The sequence below is a fragment of the Nannospalax galili genome, unplaced genomic scaffold (genome assembly GCF_000622305.1).
Source record: "Nannospalax galili isolate Female #2095 unplaced genomic scaffold, S.galili_v1.0 scaffold293, whole genome shotgun sequence".
Lineage (NCBI taxonomy): Eukaryota > Metazoa > Chordata > Mammalia > Rodentia > Spalacidae > Nannospalax > Nannospalax galili.
Window position 1 is genome coordinate 10,973,612 of NW_008337147.1, and position 17,910 is coordinate 10,991,521.

At 37.0% G+C, this 17,910-nt stretch overlaps 2 protein-coding genes across 5 annotated transcripts in view; one reads left to right on the forward strand and one right to left on the reverse strand.

Moving 5' to 3' along the window:
* The window catches only part of Arl13b (ADP ribosylation factor like GTPase 13B), a 62,926-nt gene that overhangs the window by 22,701 nt on the left and 22,315 nt on the right, over nucleotides 1–17,910 (forward strand). For all 4 annotated transcript variants that reach the window (XM_029563164.1, XM_029563165.1, XM_008832242.3 and 1 more), the window contains one exon: nucleotides 17,127–17,232. In XM_029563164.1, the coding sequence (XP_029419024.1) occupies nucleotides 17,127–17,232 (106 nt within the window). The remainder of the gene's footprint in view (nucleotides 1–17,126; nucleotides 17,233–17,910) is intronic.
* Stx19 (syntaxin 19) lies at nucleotides 6,500–7,398 on the reverse strand. The gene has a single exon (XM_008832241.1). The coding sequence runs from the start codon at nucleotides 7,389–7,391 to the stop codon at nucleotides 6,507–6,509; it is 885 nt and encodes a 294-aa protein (XP_008830463.1). The 5' UTR covers nucleotides 7,392–7,398; the 3' UTR covers nucleotides 6,500–6,506.

Below are 17,910 nucleotides of genomic sequence, written 5' to 3' on the forward strand. Positions count from 1 at the left end.
CAGGTGTTGGGTGCCACTGTGCCCAGCTTCTTCCTTTAATAACTTATATTTTTCATTGTCCTTTTTTCTTTGCTTATTTTTTCAAGACAGGCTCTTGTGTAGCTCAGGCCAGTGTCCAGGTTGTTATGTAGTCAGGGATGACCTTGAACTTCTGATCTTCAAGAGCTGGAATTACAGGTGTGAGACGCCATGATCAAACCCAGAGAGTCTTGTGTTTGCCAGGCAAGCACTCCGCCAAGTGCGCTCTGCCTGCAGCCTTCCTGCTCTTTTCTCTGGAGTATCTTGTTTGGAAGTTATTTAAATGCTTTAATTTCTAGTGACATTGATTTCTCAATCTGTACTTCTACATTCTGTATTGCATGTGTAATCTGTCTTTATCTTCTCAGCCATTCATTCACTTACAGCATTTTGTCCTTCCAGCCTCACCTGAGAAGGAAGTTTGTCATTACAGCCTTTATGCACAGTAAACGGCAGGTGGTGCCGTAACAGAGACCAAGTAAAGCAAAATAGGCTAGTTTAAATTGGTCTTTTACTGGAAGTTAACTGAGAATTTTCCCTTGCCTGTTGTCCTTTTGTCTTCATTCTTGCACTTCCTTAGTAAGGTCAGGAAAAAAATCTATCATGCTTAGATGAAAAAAGATGTAAGAAGAGTTTCTTCATGGTTCTCAGTAGCCAGTGAATATTTTAAATGAGACCACTTAGAAGCTTTGATTACAACAGTTAAAACTTTATTACATCATTTATCAGTAAAGATTTTACTTTTAAACTTTTACATGTTTAATTTTTGAAGTTACTTGGTTTATATGATCTAGTGTTACTTTTACTGAATCTCAGATAAAATGAAGGGACTGGAGAGATAGCTCAGCAGTTAAGTGGCTCTTCTTGACTTCTGCGGGCATTACGTGACACTGGTGTACTTATATACATGTAGGCAATACACTCATACACATACAATAAAAATAATTTTAAAAACATGAAAAGTGACCTTTATTGAACCCTGCAGCCTAAAGTAATGACTACAATGTTTAAATAGAAAATCAATGATTTTAAAAGTAAAAGCATATTGAGTGTTTGTCATCTATGAAATACTATGTTCATTTTAACTAGTCATTTTTTCATTTATTTTGTGCATTCTTTCATGTATATATTAATTCAGTAAATACTTACTGAGCATCTACTATACTTTGCATCAATAGTACAAGGCACTACCTGATTTCCTATCAAATAAACTGAATTGGAAGGTATGTTAATATCTTATTATATTGAAATTTTCAGCCTTAGTTTATAACAGTGTCATGAGCAGACAGATGCTCTTTCTAGACCTCCTCTCTTGTATAGTCTTGAAAATCTTCCTTCGATAATACATTCATCTCCCTACCCTTTTTGGAGAAGGGCTGAATTACCTAATTCTTCATCTAGACTGTCTCTGGACTCACAGGCTAAACTTTCCTTGCATAATAATACCTTCACTTGTGTTAGCCCAGTTGAACTTCTGGAGTGGTCATATGTTCTTATTACATCATATTGGGTCACTCTATAGTGTACTAGAGACCGGTAAGCATCTATGTTATATCATAACCAGCTGGTTCTTAGATATAGATGTGAGGCCTCTAAGTGACTAGCTCCAAGCTCTGAGCCCTCAACTTGCTGAATTTATAGGATCTGTTGGTGTGAGCTTTGTCTCCTTGCAGTGTAATCTTCTGTAGCTGTCATCCCCATTTACATACAGTATTGATTCACAGCCTCGCTTCTTTACCCTGTGTCTCTCTTTCCCACTCCCTGTTACACTCCATTTAAAAACTAACAAAGAAAGACTGTTTGACAGTGTTGTTAGTCAGCAGCTTGTTGCCATGAACCTCCTGCATCACCATTTTCAGCCCAGACCTCCAGAATTTTTGAGTGAGATCATGAATGCTTTGTGATAAGAACTGAAGTTGAGAAAGTAAGACTTTGGAGTTAGATGGGCCCTGGGTAGGATTGCAAGGGGTGATACCACACCTAGCAGAAAGTTACTCTTTCTTAGCGTCTGTTGGCTTCCTTTGTAAGTAAGGATTTGAATCTCAGTGCTCTTAAGTAAACTTCAGATAATGCTTTGGAAGCAAGCAGTATAGGTTCCTAATGTTCTCTGTGATGATGGACTTCATTTTCATATCTGATGGTATGTTGGTGTCAAAGTGACATGTGAATTCAAAATATAAAGCTTATGATTACAGAACGTTGTAGAATTTAGTGGTTATAAATATGCACCCAAATGTCCATAATAATTTTTATTATTTATTATTTTTATTATCTCATTTCCAAAATCAATCAATACTTAATATTATCCCTTCAACTCTTTTGAGAATTATTTTCCCTTTGAAATAGTTTTTTTAAGAAAAAAATTGCTGCTTATGCTTTTTATTAAGCATGGAAATAAAATATACAAAATGGTCAACAACCGATAACTTAAATATGTTGTTCTTATTGCTTAGGATAGGATCTTACTGAAGGATTTGAAGACCTAGCAGTGAGGCACTCTAACAGGTATAGTCAGCCTTGGTGCCCATCAGCACAGCTGAGTATCATTTAGCCACATAGAAGAACAAAGTCAACTCGTTTGTAAGAAAATAGGTGCCATTAGATGTCACCAGGTTAAGTGACGTTATCCAGAGACAGGGAGAAAAATATATCTTTTGTCTTGTAAGTAGAATTCAGAACTTAAAAAAACAAACAAAAAAACCCCCAGAAAAATAGACAACTTGATTGTAGTTAAGCAACTACCAGGGAAGGAAGGGTAAGAGGGACACAGGATGGATACTGTCAAGCAAAACACATGGCTTCCAGACTCCTGGAGTGGTCCCCTCCTCTCACATTCGTTACAACAAACCAAGATAATATTCCTCCAAACTATCGTTTAGGAAATGGAGCAAAAGTATTTATTGGGGATGCTAACAGAGTGTAGGGTGGCGGTGAGGGGGTGCTTACAAAGGTGTGGGCACCCTTGTGCCTTTTTTTGTACATTCCAGCTGTGGCTTCCTGACCTGCTGCCAGCTGTTCCAAGATGGTGAAGTGCCTTTCCTCTCTCTGGCTTCCCCTGTCCCTATCCTTAGTCCCTTCCCCCTCATGCAGTTAAGGCTGACTGATTGGGTGGGAGGAGTGACTGTCTCCCTTTGCCCCTCCCCTCCTATGGAGAATTTTATAGTCCAGTTAGTTTGAGGTGATTGCCTTGCTTGCCAGTGTGACTTGCCACTTGGTGGACAAGCTTATCCAACACAGCGTTATAGTGGAACCATTTATGTATGTAATTCATATGTATTAATATGATAAAAATGTAGCAAAGAAATGGAAATCTTGTTTTGCTTTGCAGTGAACCTCTACCTAAGCCTTACTTTAAAAGCATGATAAAATACTAATAGAATAAACCTTTTTACAAATCCATCTGGGTATAATTGAACTGATGCATATTAAATAGTACTTAATAGTCTCAGTTTTCATGATAAATAATTTAGGAACAACTATAATCAGTGCCACTAAAACTCTAAATATAATTTTAAAAGGAACAGAGGAGGTAATGGCCATAATTACCCAGTTAGCTGTGGAGTTAATCATCTGTTTTAAATGAATCTTTTTTATAATGTTTCTTAAGCATTTGAAGTCTAGATATGTAAAATTCATTTTTCTACAGTGATGCTTGATAATTGACACAGTGGGAAGCATTCAATTTATATTTTTAAATTAAAATTATTTCATAATATCTGTATGCTGTAGCATACGATAATTCAATCCTTTCAGCTAACCAACTCTCAACACACTTTTCCTCCATTGCACAAGTGTAGAAAAGCTGCCACCCTGAGCAGACCCTGTGTCTGCATATCCTCTGCCAGCACCCAAGTAGCTAAATATTCCTGGGTTAAAAATACACATCACATTGGCTGAGATCTCATTAAAGTGGTTACAAAGCATAGATGAGCCCTAAATACTGCCTGGTTATCCTCTATTGCTCTTATCAACTATTTTTTTTTTTAATGTATGTGAGCATATTGCCTGCATGTGTGTAAGTGCACCTATGTTGTGCAGTGCCCATGGAGGTGAAAGGAAGACATCGAATCTCACTGGAATTGGAGTTACAGATGGTTGTTAACCACCATGTGGGTGCTGGGAATCGAACCCAGGTCCTCTGCAAGAGTAGTCAGTGCTCTTAACTGCTGAGCCATCTCTCCAGCCTCCTCTTATGGGATGTCCTTCCCTCCAATCTGATTGTTTCACTCGTTTGCCTCTTGCCCAGTTCTCCCTTAACTCTGCTGTACTGTAGTTGATATGTTTGCCTCATACACTCTGCCTGCCTTCCTTACAGTATGGAACGCACTATCTCCACTCCTACCCAAGGCAGTGTCTCCACGTGTGTCCTCCATATCCCAACCATTTAAACCCTGAGCAGATTATTCCTTCTCTTTCTAATCTCAGGAGTTCCTCCTCTGGTTCATTGCCATCAGCAGAGCATGCTCTTGTGCTTCTTACTATTACATCCTGAAGTCCCTTCAGCACAAGTCTCTTCAGATATTAACTCCTCTTAGAGGGCCCTGTTCACACGCTTGGAAAAAAAAATGACCATTAGTGGCTAGGAGACCTCTTGTGCACTCTTTCCATAGCACACACACCTGTGCCCTTTTTCTTCACTTCCCGGAAACTGCTCTTGTGGTGTTATCCTGACATATCCCAAACACATATCCCAAACACTCCTAGTGATATAACCAATATACAAACCTCCACTTTTGACATTTTGTAGTCATTTCAGGTTGTTTTTACTAAAATAGAATTCTTGATTTCTTTCACACTGTCAAATCTGAAGCCTTCATCTCTGTCATTTTCCATTTTACTAAATATTATCATCATTCAGTATCCTGTAGAGTTAACTTCTTAAATTCGTCCTGTTTTTCTTTCACCCTGTGTATTTTGTAGTTGATAAGAGCAGACTCTGGGCATTAGACTATCTGGGTTCAAGTCTTGATTAGCTGTGTGTGATTTCACTCCTCTGCTACTTCTAGCATTCGTCGACCCTTACAGGAACTTCAGTGACCTTGATTCTCTTCTGTGTCTGCATGCCAGTCCTCTATTCTGTTCACCCTTGCTGAGTCCATTCTAAACCACCCCGTGACCTTTTTTTTTTTCCTTTCTGTCCTCTCTTTTTAAAAATAAGACAAAGCCTCCTTATCGAATAACCGAGGTTAGCTTTAGACTCACCTGATACCAGCCCAGGCTGTCTTCAAACTTGCATGATTTTCCTAACTTGGCTTGCAGAGTGCTAAGATCACACTGTATATACTGCCAAGCCTAGCTATGCTTTTTCTTCACCTCATCTTATCTCACTCCTTTTCCCTCTATACTCCAGCTGTACTGTCTTTTTTCTTTAATGGAGCAAGTCACTCTTCCTGGAGTCTTCATACTCTTTGTTTCTTATGCCTGATTGTAAACCTGCCTTGTCATCATCACTTACACACTTAAATATTGCCTTTGGAAAAGAAATCATATACTGTAAAGATATTTACTCTTCCTACTCAGAAACATAATATGTTTCTTCATTAATTTACATTTTTTCTTTTTAGTGAAATTTCACTATATTCTGTACGTAAAAGCAACTTAGTCATCTGCAGGATAGTTTTGTCCCTATTGTTATTATGAAGTAATATTTCTCTCCAATAAATATTTGCCACCATTGTCATTAAAAAGATATATTGCCTTTGATAAAGACTTCCCCTGACACTTACCCTAGCAAAGCCATCCTGATGACCTCTGCCTCCTCTCATCACCCATGTTTTAAGTGTCTGCTGGAACGTAACATAATCTTAAAGGTCTATCTGTTATTTGTTTCTAGAATGTGAATTCCTAACCTATTTCTGAGTGAGAGCATCCAGTATCCGTGGTCCATAAGATAGTGCTCCACTTTATCATAAAGTGATGTCAAAAGTTCAGTAATACAATTACCCGTATCCTGATGTTGCTGAGCCCTCTGATATGTATGTAATTCAATGTCCTAGATAGATCCAAGTTCAAGAAAACAGTGTCTTACCTCACCTTCTTAGGCCCGATCTTGAGTCTTCACCAGCTTCATAATTGAGTTTTCCCAGGACCTGTTCATTACTGAAATAACTCACTGGTTAGAGGATAAAAGATTTAATAGACATTTTGGGTTGATTTTGATTTATTGTGGCATCCTTTGAGATATTGTTTTATATCATTCTTAACTAGCAAAATATTCTCAAATCCTCTTAATATCATGGAAATATACAATAGCATCTATCTAGAAACTTAAGATCTTTCATCTCATTTTTTGTAATTACCCTAAAAATTTTAATTAAGTCACTTACTTCAGAAATTTCTAGAATTCTAGTAGGTAAAAGTTAAAGGGAAATATGATCTCTTATCCATGATGAAATGTGTGTGACAGGACCCCTGAAGTGAAGAAAAACAAAACAAGCCACTGAAATGTGGACACCTTCAGCTAGAGCTGGACAAGGTTTTGAAATAGCTTATTTTGAACTGCAGAAGGGACAGCAGCAGCAGCACAGGGTCCTGCAGGGATTTCTTCTTTTGTACTTTACAGCTCGTCCGAATTTCTCTTTAGTGTTGCTAACATACTCTTTTGTGCTGTTCACTATCATTTCAATATTGTTGATGCCCTCCCCTTGTTCCTCTACTAAAAGAGATATCTGAATGAACAGATCCCTCAAGTCCTTTACTTGATTCTCCAAATTAACAAGTTCTTTGTGTCTCTGTTCAATCTCTGAGAGTTGTGCTTTAGTGATACTGGTTTCTGTAAGTAAGCTTTCATTAAACACTTCCCACTTGCCGTGTTGTAACATGTCATTTACTTCTTCTTCAGGAGCTTCTTTTCCAGCCACTTCAAGCTGACGGAAAATAAATGTCTTACACCTCTCTTGCTTTGCTGCAATTGTGTCATTGTATATAAACATGGTTTGCTGAAAATGGTGGAACATAGCTGTATACTGACACTTAAGCATCCTTGTGACCACCGATGATGGACCATTTTCTGCCTCTGACTTTTTAACGTCTTTAACTAAATCACCCAAAGCTCTGTTAATGTGTTCTGCTTGGATTTTTATTTCCTTTGCAATGGTAGATTCTCTCTTAAGGAGACTAAACCTTCTCATTGAGGCTACCAAACTTTTCTGCTGCTGTCCAAATCTTTGAACATCTTCTGCAAAATTGTTAATATTCTCCTGCAGTTTTTGGATCTCATGTAGATGTCTCTCAGCCACAGGCTCTCTTTCATAAATAACAGCTTGCTGGACAAACACCCCTTGTTCCTCTGCTTCCACAGACAACACCTGACTGTCTCTAGAGAGTTCGATTTCCTTTGTTTTCTGTTTTAGTTCTTGAAGTCGGTCTTTCATCTTCCCTTTCCTCCTAAGACATAAAGATAATTGAATTAAACAGAGAAGAATTTGCTATTTTTCCCCTTTAGCAGTTGGTGTGAGATAGTTGTCTATCTCCCAGAAAAAATTCTAGTTTTCTGAAAGGAAGTTTAAAATATTAGGAAGACCAGTCATGCTTATATTCCTAGTAGGGAGACTGAGGCAGGAGTATGGCAAATTCTAGACTATCCTAGGCCATAGGGAATTTAAGGCCAGCCTAGACTACATAGTGAGAACTAATCTCAAAAAATATAAAAGGAAAATCCAAAGGAATTTCCTCATAAAGATTGTTGAAATAGGGAAAGTAATGTAAGATAATAGGTAATTGGTAACTTCTTTTGGATGACTGGGGCTGCTGTGTGTTCAAGTTAGTTGAGTACAGTAGCTGAAACAGCCATGATGGCAGTACGGTTGCCTCCAGATATGTTCATTGCTTGTCATACTATCTGCAACATTTTTCTTAATAAAAGTTGCTTTGACTGTACTTTAGGTTTTAGGATTAACCTTTAGACTCCCAAAATAACTTTACTATTAAAGATGCTGTCCCCAGTTAATTAGGTATATGTCATGTTAAAGATACACTCATTTTGCTAAAATGCATAATTAAGTTTAAACCAGTACAACGAATAAATTCTCTATGAATTTTAAGCAGTAAACATAATTGAAGCATCTCAATTGATTAAAGTGTTATTTACATGACCTTTAAAAAATTTTATTACTTATGGGTAGGTGTATGGGACTGTGTATGGGTATGTGCACTGGAATTCAGGTGCTTGTGGCGGACAGAGGTCACCCTGGAGCTAGAGTTGTGAGCTACGCAGTTGTGAGCTGCTCAGCATGGATGCTGGGAACCAAACTTGGGTTCTTTACAAGAACAGTACATGCTTTTAACTTCTGAGCCACTTCTCCATACCCCCCTTTAAGACATTTATTTTTATTTTACATGTATGTATATTTGTATCTGTGAGTGTGCATGCCCACATGTACACAGGTGTTGATATATCTTTAGATACTTGAAAACATACTTATATAGAAATTTATTTTGAGATTACTGTTAATACTGGTATTTGTCACATCATGTGCTTTGTTTGTTTGAGACTGGGCCTTACTATACAGCCCTAGCTGACCTAGAACTAGCTATGTAGACCATTCTGGCCTCAGACTCACAAGATCCTCCTGCTTTGCCTCTTGAGTACTGAGATTAAAGGTATACTCTACCACATCTGGCACATCCTGTACTCTTAATTGTCGATAGGAATCTAATCATTTGGTAAGGTAATGACACACACACATAAAATGAGATGAATAAAAGCAGTCATTCATAAGCCACTATATTTTCTTGATGCTTCTTGATTTTAGAAAGGCTCTTACCACCATTCATATTTTTGAAGAGGCTCTTTGGGATATAAATAGCTCATTGGACCACACATACCATTTTAGTCCTGACCAGAGAAAAGGGTCTCTGATAGGCTATAGTTAAACTGTGGGACTTAGTCTATTAACATGTTTATATAATTTCTTTTTTTAAGATACTTCAATTTTTTATTTTATGTGTATGAGTGTATTGTCTGCATGTATGTAAGTGCACCCATGCCATGTAATGTCTGAGAATGTCAGAAGAGAGCATCAGATCCCCTGGAACTGGAGTTATGGACGGTTGTTAGCCACCATGTGGGTGCTGGGATTCAAATCCAGGTCCTCTACAAAAGCAGCCAGTGCTTTTAACCACTGACCCATCTGTCTAGGCCCACAATTTCTTATTTTTATCGATGATCTGCATCTTGTCATAAAAGGTATACTCATCAAATATGTGGATGATACAGAATTTGGAGAGATCTTTGTACTCCTGAAGTGGGGTTGGGATTCAAAGATTAAATTTAGCATTGAACATATATACTGAATATAAAAACAACAAAAACATATTTAACTGAAAGGGATATAAAATACTTTCATTGTTTTATAAGAAAACATCTTGTCTACAAAATGGAAGGTCCTTTGTTTCACAACAGTATCTGTGAAAATATTACAGTTCACTACATGCTTTTACTCAGACCTATCAGAATAGTAAATACTAGCATGATGTCTAGGTTCAGTAAGAACGATATTTGCTTCAGTAAATTTATGCTATTCATAACATATTGGGAGTAAAGCTGTCTTAAGTTCTGAGTATGTTTTGTGATGGAAATTCATAAAGTAGAAATTTCCAAAGGAAAGGATGGAGTTACAAAACCGTACAAACTCGAGAATTGTTGAAAGAAATTTAAATCTTTTCTTTGCCATGTGTGAGAAAAGATACAATACAGAATTATTTTCTGAAATGCAAAAAGTCTGTCTATAAATGGGCTGGAGAAATATCTCAGCAGTTAAGAGCACTGACTGCTCTTGCAAAGGACCTGGGTTCTGTTCCCATTCACCTACATGGCTACTAACAACTGTCCATAACTCCAGTTCCAGGGGATCTGACATCCTCTTTTGGCTTCTGTGGGCATTGCATGTCATAGACATAAAAATAAAAAAAAAGAAAGTCTGTTTATACAACAGAGCTAGACTTACTTGCCATCATTTCAAATGGAAAGAAGTGGAAATTATACACAGACATGGACTACCTCATGTGTGAGACCCTCTCCATCATTAGAGATGCTCTGTTCAGGATGTTCCTGAATAATGGCTTAATTGAAGACAGTATTGAAGTCATGTCTGCCTTAGGTAAAAAGTTAAATCAGTGTCTGAGTCCTAAAAATGTTACTTTGACTTTAAAGGGCTGGCATTTTGTCTAATAACTACTGAAGCCTACTACATGCTATAGTATATTCAGCTGTCCTGAGGAGTGTGTAATCTGCAAGGTGAGCAATAGAATAAAAATGGATAAAAAGAGAATAAAGCAGTACATAAGATCCTGGCAGGACGTCAGGCAAGGCCTCTCTGTGTATGTTGAGTGTTCACAGGGTAAAACTTCTTACTATCCCCAATCATTTTTAGTTCCATGGTATTAAATACTGTTCGTTTAAAGCTAGATTGCTCTCAAAATACCCTCTACTTGCCAAGCTCCACTTCAGTGTTTGTATCTAAAATGAGTCTGGCTGGGATCTTCCTCTCAAAGCCGGAACTGTTCCAGTTCACTCAATGGCAGCTCTGTTCTTTCAGTGGCTCAGAACCAAAAACTTGGGAATCAGTCTTGATTGCTTTCTTTTTCAGTGGTTTCTGTATTTAGCTAATAGCTCCTCATTTCCAAACAACTCACAAACCTTGTTGTCAGCCTTTCTTTCATGGCATATGGGAGTCAGCCACCTCTTCCAGTCTGGGCCAAATCATTTTTTCAGTTGGATTACTGTAATGGGCTGTAAGTGCTCATCTGTGTTTCCTTTTTGGCATTCCCGTTTCCTATCTTCTCAGTACAAAATATAGTTGAAATACATTTGATTATTGTGTAGAAACCCTCCTTTACTGTAGAGGAAAAGCCAGAGCCTGTAAGATTCTATGACTTCCTTATCTCCTCTTATCACTTTGGTTTCATCTCCTGAAACTGTCCTCCTCTCTCTGCTTCAGCCCCATTTTTTGCTGTTCTTCATTCAAACTCGGCACGGTTCATCTTTAGGGCTTCAGCCTTGCAGTTTCTGTTTGGAATGTTCCTCCCTGTGAAATGCATGTCTAATCATATTCCTCCTGCTCTTTTAGGCCCTGCTGCAATGTCACCCTCCTGGTAAGACTGCCCCTGGCCACCCATTCAGGATCTACGACTGCCACCCTCTCAAATCTCTGACCCTTCCCAACTTAGTGTCTTCTGAGTTCTTGCTGTTTAATACTATATCTTTTACTAATTTAATTCATTCTCTACTTCTCTACTTTTCCTCCCAAATAAAATCCCCATGGAAGATGTAGTCATTGTGATATACCCACAATCTTGATATTTATAGAATTCTCATATTATTTCTTTTTTTCTTTTATTATTTTGTGTATGCGTGTATTGCCTGCATGTAGGTAAGTGCACCCGTGTCGTGCAATGTCTGCAGGGGTCAGGAGAGGCTGTTGGATCCCTTGGGACTGGAGTTACAGTTGTTAGCTGCCATGTGGGTGTTGGGATTCGAACCCGGGTCTTCTGCAAGAACAACCAGTGTTTTTAACCTCTGAGCCATCTCTCCAGCCCCGCCCCCCCCCTTTTCTTCTTTTTAAGATAGAGTCTCCCTGTATCCCCAGCTGGCCTGGAATGTACTGTGTAGACCAGGCTGGTCTGGATCTCACAGAGATCTCCCTGCCTCTGCCTCCCAAGTTCTGGGATTAAAGATGTGCACCACCACACCTGGCACTCATACCAATTTCTTAATATCTTATATTTATGTGAGTTCTCAATGTGGGTTAGATACTATTCTACATTTGTTGTATGTTCTTATAAGAAATTTAGATTAGCTGTTATCATGGTCTTAATTTTATTGATAAATGAAGTTACAAGTTTCAGTCATTTAACTAAGGTGTCACTAGTGATGGTTGCTGTTTGAATTCTGGCATTCTCCTTTCAAAAACGACTCTTTGTTGTCCTATAAAACTTCCTTTTGGTGTTAGGTGCTAGAGAGAGATTGTCTGGATATAGGATAAATCTGAAAATAATTAACTACATAGATCAAGCAACTAGGAAAGCTGTCATATCACATCACAAGGGTTAGGCCTTTAAATGTGTTTTTTTGTTTTGTTTTGTTTTGTTTTGTTTGTTTTTACATAAAACTCCCTGTATAGGTGTTAGAAGTTTACTCAGAAACATTTGGTCTGAGTTGTTTTGCTCTTACTGTGTTGCAACTTTTGTTGTCTCTAGGGCATTTGGAGTATTCCGTTTCCTTTGAGTATTTTACATATGTAACTCAAGTAGCTTGTAACCTCAGCCCTAATTTGGTGAAGTAATAGTAAAAACCAAACTCAAAATAAGAAGCTTCGAAGCTGGGAAAGGATTCTACTTGCCCTTCACTTTGTCATTCTGTGTTTCCTGCTCCCCTTGCAAGGAATGATTTCACCACCTTCTGATAAAGACTAGTAGATTAGAAGAAACAAAGCTGAGTTTCACAGATATAAGTGAATAATAATAAGCTATGATATTAAATTTGGGTAATTTGTGAGGTGAAAATTAGTCAAAAAATAAAAGATTATATAAATACTGCTGCTAATTTTGTATGCTAAGAATGTAGGTCAACATAAAAATAGTTATTGATCTGTATGGTAGGTGTATCTTCTAGAACTATATTTCTTACCATTTTTCTGTATACCTAGGAAATAAAATAGAATGCATTATTATTTATGTTCTCTGTTATAATGGAAATACTGATTTTGATTGGGAAATATTTCAGTGCTAGAGCAATCAGTTATGTGTAGAAAATTTGATAGTCTCATGTTTTATGTTTTATCTTCATTTTATTTTATTATTTGTATAGGGTTTGCATGTGTATTGTCTGTGTGTGCATCCACATGCTCATGTATGTGTACATGTGTTGCAGAGTAAACCTAGGGCTTTCTTTGCACATGATAGGTAAGCACTTCCCCACTGAACTGTGCATATACCCCTTGGTCTTACCCAGGCTGGGTGGAGGCACTTTTACCTGCTGGGTCATCTCACAACCATAGGCCTTGGATTTTTGAGATGGGGTCTTGTGTCACCTAGGCTGGCCCTGAACTCAATCATCTTACCTTTACCTCCTCAGTGCTGAGGTCACAAATGCACATCATCACATTTAGCAGTTCTTCCCTCTTTTTTAACAATACTAGATGAATTATTTTATTAATTGTGTGTATTTATACTTTATAATTAATTATAGTTAATTATGACCAATATGTACATTTTAATGAAGTTATATTGAAAATATTATTAGCTTTCCAAAATAATTTAACTTATGAATATTTAGTTTGTTATTCAGCCTAGTCCTGTTTCCCCAGGAAAGATAGGACACTGTAGTAACTACTCCCAAATCATTGGGGCTAATGTATAGAGCAGTTCTTACTCACAAATTCATGTCCATGATGTGTTTGGGGGGCTCTGGTCTCCATTTTAGTTACTTGGACTTTTCTGAATGTGTCCGATTCTGTATTGGGAAGAAAGGCTTGAGCCTCTCCCATGAGTCACAGCAGTCCCGCTCCACAGTGCTCCATGCCATTTTCCTTTCCCACTTCTCAGCCAACCCAAGACAAGGGGGTAGGAAAGGGTAGTTCTCTTTTGTTTCCCAGAGAAGAGAACCTGACCACTCCCACAGCATTGGATGTTCTCATTTGCTTGCAGAAAGATCTGTAAAGATACTGGTTTTCTCATTTTGTGTGTGTGGGGACTGAGAGGCGTCATGGGCGCGCTTGGGCGTCCTTCTATTCAAAACACGCTCCCCAGCAGAGCTTTCTCCACAGCAAGATGCACAGCATAATTCTCTTCACATGTATATATCACATAAAGCTAAAATAATGCACGTCTGTATTTAGAATTTTATCAAATACTTGGTGATTATGTTGATACATCTATTCAAAGACATCTAATAGTTGTGGGAAGTAACTATAGAAACTTTCTCTTGTGTCAGCTTTGTGGAAACAAAAGTACCTTCCATGATTTAGTATATACTTCTGATAAAACTCCTGTCTTCTCCAGGGTGAAGGAATTTATTTTTAGTCAGTTAACAATGGGTTGTCTTAAATATAGCTATTGAAGCTATTTCCTACTATCCTTTTCCTGATTTAGTGTTATCATTTACCTATTGATACTGAAATTAAATTCCTTCCCCAAATAGCTAATATGTCATGTTACATTAGCTTTATCGAAGTGTGATTATTTTTTTTTAAATTAATACAGAAACAGTTTAAGATGTCAGATCAAGGTTAGAAAGATATATACATCTGACCCTTGACTTTCCTAGTCCACCCCATTTCAAGTTTACTGTTCCCAAAGGCAATCGTTATCATCTCCTTAACTATATGTTGTTTCAAATTACGTATTTCTAGGTAATTTGTTTACATAGGTGTTTCTGCTTTCAATTTTAGATATTATATTTCTACTATAAAAGATGTGGATTAAAATGTGATAACTTGTATTTCTGGAAATATTTTTATATTATCCTTCCATCTAAGCAGTATATTTTCTGGAGATATATTTATGACTTGAAAAGTATATTTCCTTAAAATTTAAAAGTTTTGGGCCAGCAGAATGGCTCAGTGAATAAAGATACTTGCTGCCAAGACTGACAACCCGAGTTTGATCCTCAGGGTCCACATGTGGAAGGAGAAAACTGCAAGCTGTCCTCTGATCTCCACATCCACACTGTGGCATTCTCTACCCCCCTCCCCCATACACACCACAAATAAAATGAATACAGAATTAAAGTTTCAAAGTTTTGCTATGTTGTACTCTAGCTTTCTTTGGTGCCCCTGAGACATCTACTGTCTGATCCTTATCTTTTGTTTGAGATCTGTCTTTATGTCCCATGTCATGAAACTGGCTGTTTTCTCTTTATTCTTCTGGTATTGTGGAAATTCACTACTATTTCTTGAATTATTTATTATTCTAATGAAATATACTATAGTAATGATGGCCAGTAGCAATATCATTTGAATAAATAAATATTTATTTAATATATTAAACTCTAGCAGTTTAACTCTTTCTTTAAGAAGTAGACTATCTCATATTTTATTGTAGCACACTATACCATTGTAAAGACCCACTGGAAAGGTGAACTTTATTATCATTGATTTTAGAAACCAAAATTATTTACTTTAACTCCTGTGAATCTTTTCTTGGATTTCTGTTCTTTGAAGGAATACCGTGCTTTTATCTTGAAATAAAAAGTACCAAAGAGTAAAGCAATCAGTATATTTCTTTAAGAGTTCAAGGGATTACACTTAGAAGTCACTTTTATAGAATTAATAAAAAATCTTATAAAGTTGATTAAGATCTCTGCACCTAAATCTTGTGTTCAGTTCACCAGTAGCATTTATGAGCAGATGAGCTGCCTGCAGCTCTGTGCAAATCAGAGCAAAAGAAGTAACTTTAGTGACCCACCGAGCCTTCACTCTCACAGTGTGACGAGATTTTACTGCAAATTATTTCACTTTAAAAAGCACAAGAAAATAATATTTACCTGGCTGCCTTGTTCCTCTCGTTGTCTTCCTACTTGTGGTGTAGGAGTCTTTCCTCTTGGAGAGAATCTGAGTGCCATCGGGTGTAATGCTTGATCCAGTGTTGAAATCTCTGCTTATGAGCCATGGGCTGATTTCTTAGTAGTGCTCATATAGTTAATTGAAAGCCAAACAATGAAGTCAAATAAGTTGGAGATAAAGTTGTAGATTTGCTGTTAAAATCAAATGAGAAGCACAGATTGCTTACTTCACACCTGGAGAATCTGGTTCTGCCTGTTAGACACCTATTCTTCAGATTAAAGGAAGATCATTTTCATTGGAGGGAGTTGCTAACAGGAAGTCCTTGTTAAAGTGCCTGCATGGCGCATTGAGTAGCCTCTGTAATTAGTCCTACATTATCTATAGAATTCCTTACTTCCAAAAAATGGTGTTGTATCTAAACAAAAGGGTTTTTTTTTTTTATAGATTTCAAAACCTGCTAAAAATGCAGAATTAAGTAGGCATAAAGAGAAATGGAATTGGAGAAACATTTAGAGACCTCATATCTTTAAACCTTCCACCCCTTTTTCTTTTTCTTACATGCTTTTACTTTAGAATAAGTTTCTTCTATAGTTTTCAATATAGAAAAACCAAATTGCACGGTAGTGTTGTTTATTATATCAATATAAAAATCAAAATTCATTTCAATAAAGAAGAAATACTTGTAAGAAAAAGAATGAAAATTTTCCTCATAGCCACAAATTTCTAAATCCTTTTTTTCTTGTTTTCTACTGGAGATATTGTTTGAAGGTAGGGTGAACATTATCGTAATAGAAGTAAAATTTAGGTTTGTTCTTCGAAGTCCCCTTCTTGGAATCTGTTCCCTTCCTCACAGCATTTATTGTGAAAACAAGCAGTAGAAAGACAAAAGTCCTTCAGTGTAGGACAGGCAAATGAATGCTGGACCATCTATGTTATGAGGTAAAGAAGATTCCTTTATTCTGCATCAGCGTAATTTCAGGATTGAATTTCAAGTTAAAAAGAAGTCATGGTATAAAAGTCCGTATGGTGGGCTAACCTTTAAAAGAAAGGGTAGGTAGATATAAATATTATACATATAGAAACATGCCAGTAATACCAGTGAATATCCATAGTGCTCTAATTGTGAACTTGAAAATATCACTTACCCATATATTTGTTTATGTTTTCAAAAGGAAACAATGTCTTGAAAATGACTGTGTGTAGAAGGGGAGTTGTGGGGAAACCTCCATGCTAATTTCCATAGTGATTGGACTAGTGTGCATTCCTCCCAGCATTACTCTTAATAAGATAAGAACCTACTTTCTGTTTGTGGGCTGTAGAAAGTAGCCTATTTCTTTTTCTCTTGGTAGCTATTTACTGGCCTATTGATTGACTGGTTGTGCTGTCTCTGTAAACTCGATATTCTTTTAGTAACCTCTTCTTTCAAACTTGACTTTTTCAATAATAAATAAGGAAAGTGATGAAATCAGTATTCCAATATTTTCTAAAACCAACTTGTTCTATAATCAGTAGATTTATAATTTTGGAGCAGAAGAACATGAAAAATACATTTAAGTTGCCATGTTAGTATATATCTCTGTACAAACACTTCATTTATCTTCCTAGATTGGCAAATAAACAGGACAAGGAAGGGGCTTTAGGAGAAGCTGATGTGATTGAATGTCTCTCTCTGGAAAAACTCGTCAATGAGCACAAGTGCCTGTGTCAGATAGTAAGTGTTTTGTTAACTCACTTTTAAATTTGCTCGGAAAACTTAGCTTTTATTAAAGTGATAATCAATTAGAAAACAATCTTCAGGGGCAGTGTGATAGGTAGCTCATGAGAAGGGTGCTTTCCAGCAGTCTTGACAGCCTGAGTTTGATTCCTGGGATCCACATGGTGGAAGGAGAGAACTGACTCCTCATGTCCTCTGACTTGTACTTGTATACTGTGGCATGTGTGTCTCACTCCCCAATCCCATAAATAATAAATAAATAAATAAATAATAGTATATATAAAAACTATTCAGAGTTGAAAGGGATCCTACAGACTCCTGAACCTAACCTTCCCCAAAGCCTGTTTTACAAAGCACCTCCCAAGATACAGTACTAGTAAGTTCCCTCTGTCAGGTCGGTGTGGGGAATGCAGTGATGCTGTAAATTTGAAAATTCAAAATGTATAAATATAAAATTTGAGCTAAGAAACTCAATAAAATTTTTAAAATCACAACAGGAGAGTTGTCATACAATCTTAAGGGACATGGACAGGGGATTTATTCTAACTTCATCAAGTGACTTTTAGACTGTGAGCCTTACAGATGTCTGCTGATATAAATTCCTTAGCATAGGAAATTAAAACTTCCTGATATTCTTAATAAATAGCAGTATTTTTCTTATGGCATTTCAGTTTT

Bases quoted from the DNA above. Each gene is read 5' to 3' on its own strand.
- Stx19 (XM_008832241.1), bottom strand. From the start codon at position 7,391: ATGAAAGACCGACTTCAAGAACTAAAACAGAAAACAAAGGAAATCGAA.